Source organism: Syngnathus floridae, chromosome 4 (genome assembly GCF_059516105.1).
Source record: "Syngnathus floridae isolate MCC-2025c chromosome 4, RoL_Sflo_1.0, whole genome shotgun sequence".
Lineage (NCBI taxonomy): Eukaryota > Metazoa > Chordata > Actinopteri > Syngnathiformes > Syngnathidae > Syngnathus > Syngnathus floridae.
Window position 1 is genome coordinate 18067 of NC_142416.1, and position 6427 is coordinate 24493.

The 6427-nt window shown below is 52.7% G+C and overlaps 1 protein-coding gene across 1 annotated transcript; it reads left to right on the forward strand.

The window, feature by feature from the left end:
* The first annotated feature begins 4359 nt into the window (after positions 1-4359).
* LOC148398538 (janus kinase and microtubule-interacting protein 3-like) lies at positions 4360-6427 on the forward strand. The gene is made up of 6 exons (XM_088372503.1): positions 4360-4419; positions 4631-4693; positions 4780-5193; positions 5327-5676; positions 5756-5881; positions 6251-6427. The coding sequence occupies exons 1-3, from the start codon at positions 4360-4362 to the stop codon at positions 4903-4905; spliced, it is 249 nt and encodes an 82-aa protein (XP_088228629.1). The 3' UTR covers positions 4906-5193; positions 5327-5676; positions 5756-5881; positions 6251-6427.

Consider the following 6427-nt stretch of genomic DNA (forward strand, 5'->3'; position numbering starts at 1 on the left):
CTGATCATCAACAGCTCAGCTGTGGAGGTGGTCAGCACCACCAAATTCCTGGGGGTCCACATCACAGAAGACCTCACCTGGACTATGAACACTACGGCACTGGTCAAGAGGGCACAGAAGCGCTTGTACTTACAGCGGAGGATGAGGAGAGCCCACCTGCCCCCACCCATCATGAGGACGTTCTACAGGAGCACCATAGAGAGCATTCTGACAAGCTGTCTCTCTGTGTGGTGTGGAGGCTGCACCGCCTCCGATTGGAAGAACGTGAGGAGAGTGGTGAGGACAGCAGAGAGGATCATAGGGGCTCCTCTTCCCTCCATTCAGGACATTTCATCTCAGCGCTGCATGTCCCGTGCCCGTAACATCATCAATGACCCATCACACCCCCACCATGGACTGTTCTCCCTGCTGCCCTCTGGGAAGAGGTTTGCAGCATCCGCTGCAGGTCCACCAGGTTCTGCAACAGCTTTTTCCCTGCTGTCATCAGACTGTTGAACACTAGAACTGTTGAGCTCTAAACTGAACTCTGCATCACACATTCACAGAACTGTACTTTATGACACTACGGACCTCTATCTTGCACTATCTCGCACTACCAACTTTACTGAACTTGTATAAACCCTTTAAATAAAAGTTTAATACATGGTTTAGCATTCCTCTGCACACTCTTGAATACTGTTTTGCCTACTTGCACTATTGCATAATTATCACTGCTGCACTTTATACTTATTTTTTATATATATATATATTTATATATATAGTATATGTATATATATATATTTTCATAGGATATGTTACTTCTATTCAACTGCAATATCACTACTTTGTTGTAAGACGTATGCAACGGAATTTCGTTTTGTATGCACCATGTGCAGACAAGATGACAATAAAGTTTGTCTAAGTCTAAGTCTAAGTCATGTCAGGTCAGCTGTCTGGAGAGAGAGAGAAGTCAGGACCTGCGGGCGGAGCACCACCGTGCCACCGCCGCCATGACGGAACTCAAAAGCAAACTCCATGAGGAGAAGCAGAAAGAGTTAGCCATTACCAGGGAGACATTACTGCGGCAGCATGAAATGGAGCTGATGAGAGTGATCAAAATCAAAGATGGAGAGATCCAGCGACTGAATGCCTTGGTCCTCAGCCTGAGGGACGGCTCCATGGACAAGGTGATCCGCTCTATCCGTGTCTGACTATCCGCACGCCACGTCGGGCTTCGATGCGGCCGCTACCGTATTGTGTAGCTTGTCCCCAGTAAGCGTCGCGGCGCTCCGTTGCGGTCTCAACGGCCCGGTGTGGCGCAATGTCTGCTCAGGTGAGGAGGGGGGGCGCTTTGCTGGCGGAGGTGGAGGAGACGCGGCGGTGTCGGGAGACCGAGCGGTGTCGCCTCCACCAGGAGCGCGGAAGAAGACCTGGCAGCGGCCCAGCAGGCCTGGCAGTCCCGAGCGGCCGAGCTCCGATCGGCTCATCACCAGCATCGGGAGGAGCTGAGCCGAACCAAGAGAGACTGCGAGAGGGAGATCCGCCGACTGGTAGGACTGATCAGATGCGCGGTGCGTGGCTATGTTCCCAATTTCGTTGTATACCTGCAGTGCAATGACACCTAAGGCATTCTATTCTATTCTATTTCACAAGAAGAAAATGTCCGGTTGCTCGCTTCGCTTTTGTCACAGCAAAGGTGTTCTAGTCGATTCAAGAAAAAAAATTGGCCGGTTGCTCTCTTTGTTTTTGTCACAATTCTGGCAAATGAGTTTGCCCGCCTGCCTGAGCGCTCCCCGTTTGTACATCCAGACGGATGAGATCAAGCTGAAAGACAGAGCGGTTAGTGTTTTGGATGAAGCCCTGGGGCCGGCCACGTCCACCGCCTTCAGCTGCAGACTCAGGCTGCCGAGCAGCAGATCGCTGCCCTGAGGGATTCCCAAAGGGCGGGCCTAAACTACCCTGGAAGTGGGGTCAACGCCGCTACTAGCAATCCTCTTCATTGCGTAAGCCACCTCATCACACACTTGCAGTACGCATGACTTAGTTCGTTGCTGGAGGAAGGTAGCACAAAAACAGTTTTGAACTTTGAACGAGTGCTTGTGTGTGTGTGTTGCGGGGCGTTTTCAGTCTCAGGAGGATCGGGACACGCGACGGTTTCATCTGAAAATCGCTGAGCTCAGCGCAGTCATCAGGAACCTGGAGGATCGAAACGCCCTGCTTTCTGAAGAGCGCAATGAACTGGTAATTTATTGACGGCACGCTTGAAGGTTTGCGCTACGTTTGATGCGCGCCATCCAGCGAGGCACCCATTGCGCTTGCTTATTAGTTGAGCGGCGCGTCGAGTCGGTTGCCTGGTAGATGTCTTTTATTGGGAGCCAAAGCCACGATTCCGTTCAAACCGATGCAAAAGGAATGGATACGTTCTGGCCCGCGTGTTGTGCGTCTTTCACATCCCGCACTTCATGCTTGCAGCTAAAGCGACTGAGAGAAACAGAAAGCCAGTTTCTGCCACTCCTGTACAAAAACAAACGCCTGAGCAGGAAGAACGAAGAACTCTCGCTGGTGCTGTGTCGCCTTGAAAACAAAGTGCGCTTTGTCACCCAGGAGAACGAGGAGATGGCAAGCTTGGTAAGTCGACGCGGACAACGGCGGCGTGCCAACAGAGTCCACTGCATTTGTGTTCCACAGAGAAGGCCTAGTTCGCTCAATGACCTGGACCGCGGTTGCGGCCAGCAGGACGGTGAAATGGAGTTCCTTCAAGTTGTGGAGCAGCGGCACATCATCGACGACTTGTCCAAGGTCTTCAGGCAGGCGACTCGGTGCACGTACGGCAGCGCCACGCTCGCTCGCTGTCGCCAGGAAACCTTTTCCGTCCAAAGCTTGGCCGGCGGCCGCCATCCAAAAAATTGGCCCCTTAAATTCCGACCTTTCAAGCAGGAGCATTGTGCGCACGCGTTTGAACACGCTTTAGACTTGTTTTGCCGTTTTCAGCAGCTCAAAGCTCCCGTTTTGTCAGCGCCTTTGCCACTCGCTGTGCGCTGAAAACGACGGACTTGCCCGGCTGCTCAGCCCGTCAACCATGAGCCGCGAGCGCGACATCATTGTCCGTAGGCAGCTAGTGGCAAAATGCACCCTGTTAGAGTTGCGCTCGCTCCAACTTATTTTGCAAGAACCACACGGGAGACAAGTAAGTTCTTTTGGACACCTGCAGGTGGAGAGTCCATCCGTTGTACGAATAAAGTCTGACTCTCGGCTCCTGCACGAGCATTTTAATTAAGAGAAACAGGGTGGGTGTAAGAGTGGATTGAATAGAGGAAGCCCTTGACCTCTAGTCAAAACATAGCAAGGGGTGTTTTACGACTTTGTGTAGGAAGGGATAAGCGATAGGGATAAATAAGGGATAAATAATATTATTTATTACAGGTTGCAGTCAAAGTCAAAGCAACATAATGATACGATAAAGATAATCTGGAAAACCCTGACACACCCTGTAGTTGTCACTTTTGGAAAAGACGAGCGTCCCTCCAATCATCGCCGGTGACGTGTTTTTCAGGCTCTGGAGACAGGAGCTCATGTCAGAAATGTCATTGTGAGTCGCGTTTGTTTCTGCGCCGGAGCCGTTCGTTCCCTTTGCATCCAAAGAATCTCAAAGGCGGATTATTTGTGTCGACAGGAGAGAGATTTGCTGCTACGATACCGACGTCGAGAATCTCTGAGGAGGAACAAAGCGTGAGGTCCTGCAAGGTGAGTCTGTTTGTTTGCGGCTGCTTGGTGTTGCGCAAGATGAAATGGCCTTTTTCTCGCTATCGTTCCTCTCGTCGATTCATCGTGAGGTGTCGCTTCAGTTTGTTCAGAGAGATGTTTGCTTCCGCGCCCGCAGGTCATCGAAACATTTTACGGCTACGACGAAGACGTGTTGGTGGACTCGGACGGATCGTCCTTGTCTTTTCACACCGACAGAACCCCCGACACGGAACCCGAAGAGGTAGCCCGCCATTTCTGCCAGCGTATTGGCACCAAACATTCCTCTTCAGCCTGGAATCGGACTCGTCTTTGCGTCGCGGGTGCTTTGTCGCCGGTCTGACTGATTCTGGTACTAGTGCTGTGTTGCATTGGTGTGTGCATGAAGAGGCGGAGCTTCGCTACCGCCAGCTGACGCAAGAATATCAAGCGCTGCAACGAGCCTACGCTCTGCTAGCCCAGACCAGCGAAGGGGACTACGACGCCGAGAAGGAGATCAAGGTGGCGCCCCTTCCCGCAACCCCCGGCCGGGTCGCAGCCTCCCCGTTCTCACCCAGCCTCGGGTGTTCTCTGGTCTGAAAGGAGGAGGAGGAGCCTCCCTCCTCCTCCTTTCAGACCAGAGAAAAGCTGATGGTAGAAATGGGTCACTATCAAAGCAGAGTAGCAGATCTGGAGTCAGCGCTGAAGCAACAAGGACAGGTAAGCTCATCAATGAGCACACCTTTTTCTCAGACAAAATAGCTACATTCTTCAGTCACTCGTTCGTCTGGCATTACTGGACCAACCCCCCCCCCCGAATGTGGCTGGGAAAATGCGGAGAAAAGCAAATGTCATTTTCCAGTCAACCAAAGAATTTGTGGATGAAAATGACACAACATTCCAAAGCTGTCCACGCGTTTGTCTCTTCTAGAATGTCAAGTGGGTGGAGGAGAAGCAGCTGCTGCGTCAGAGCAATCAGCAGTTGGCCGAAAAGGTGACGGAAAGAAAGGCGCTGGGCGGAGTCGCTTGGCGTCACACCCGTCGGGAAGCCCCGCAGATGAGGTCTGACTGTCTTTTCAGGTCAGGCGGATGGAGGCGGAAGAAGCGCGTCTGAAAGAGCACATCCAGGATATCCGAGACCAAAACGAACTGCTTGAGTTCCGCATCCTGGAGCTGGAGGTGGGAAGACTCGCACAAGCGTGTTGAGGCCAGAGATGTGACGGACGGACGGACGGACGGATGCATGCCTCTGCCTTTCAGGAGAGGGAGTGGCGCTCCCCCGTCTTGAAGTTTCTGCAAGTCCGTTTCCCAGACGGCCTCAGCCCTTTGCAGATCTACTGCGAGGCCGAGGGCGTGAGCGTACGTAAGGCGTCCCTCGCAACCCTAACCTTAACCCGAGGTCCCAGAACACCTTACATTGCTCCTTGCGCCTTTCCCCCGGACATCGTCATCAGTGATCTGATGAAGAAGCTGGACATCCTGGGCTATAACGCCGTAAGTGTATGTCGAACTCCTTATGTTCGCACTCCACGAGACTCGGCGGCTCAAATGTGACTTTTGGAAGGCTTTGCGCTGAAAGAAGCTTGTTGACGCTGTGCCTTTGGGCTCTTCTATGTTCTGCAAGCAGAAGGGCTACCTGGATGAAGAGTTGGACTTCAGGAAGTGTTCCATGGACTAGGCTCATAAGGTAAGCCGCCCTCAAATCTCCCGCCGGACCACTGATGGACGAGGATTGCGGCCCAGAGGATCCTGGAGCTGGAGGCCATGTTGTACGAGGCGCTACCGCAGCGGGACTGCCCCGCCACGGACGGCGAAAAAGCCAGCCACGCTGGCGTGAATGACGTGCTGACGGCGGATCAGAGAGAAGAGCTTAGGAGCTACGTGGACCAATGGAAGCGAGCCCTGATGTGCGAGTTGAGGGAGCGCGACGCTTGCATCCTCCAAGAGAGAATGGATCTGCTGCACAGCGCGCAACAGGTAAGGGCCCAAAGCCAGCCCGGCACTTACTTGCACGCTTACTGGCTTTTGAATGCCACTTTCCATTTGTCCGTCCTAGAGGAACAAAGAGCTGAAAGAATTCATCGAAGCTCAGAAGAGACAAATCAAACAATTGGAGGAGAAGTTTCTGTTTCTCTTTCTATTCTTCTCCTTGGCCTTCATTCTGTGGCCCTAACACCAGCTGGTGAGTGAGCTCCATCGGCACCGCACTCGACACCTCCGATACACTGCCAGCCGGTCTCAGACGTTGGCAGACGCTCCGATGCCAACGTATACCCCCCGCCACGGTGACAGAGGCACCGCGTCACACCGGCGCTCATCCAATCAGAAGGCAGGAAAAGCAAATTCACATGCAGGGCACTTTTGAACCAGAAAAGAGCGCCACAAAAAACGGTTGTTGCCCCAAACGCGCACTAAAAAGGGTCAGAATAACAAGAGTCCCACTGGCCAGCCGGGGCCACCCGTCCAGCTGTTTCTTCAGGGGGGAAAAAAATTGGAGTCACCGGTGAGTACATTTTGCATTTAGCTCTGCTTTTCTGCTTCTGTCTTCAAGTGTGTGGCATCCTGCGATCAAAGATTCAGCCAACCCCAAAGCGGTTGACCTCAACGTCCCACCACCATGCCTACCAGAGCAGGTGACGTGATGCTTTGGACATCCTTCCGTCTCAGATGCCCAAAAGTACTCTTTGCCACATCTGCGGCAATACGGTGTCTTTTCAAAGGTGCAAAT

What these genes read in the sequence shown, in the direction of transcription:
- LOC148398538 (XM_088372503.1), top strand. Translation starts at nt 4,360, where the DNA reads ATGGGTCACTATCAAAGCAGAGTAGCAGATCTGGAGTCAGCGCTGAAG. An exon ending in CGCTGAAGCAACAAGGACAG is followed by an intron (nt 4,420 to 4,630) that starts GTAAGCTCATCA and finishes TGTCTCTTCTAG; the next exon opens with AATGTCAAGTGGGTGGAGGA. An exon ending in ATCAGCAGTTGGCCGAAAAG is followed by an intron (nt 4,694 to 4,779) that starts GTGACGGAAAGA and finishes CTGTCTTTTCAG; the next exon opens with GTCAGGCGGATGGAGGCGGA.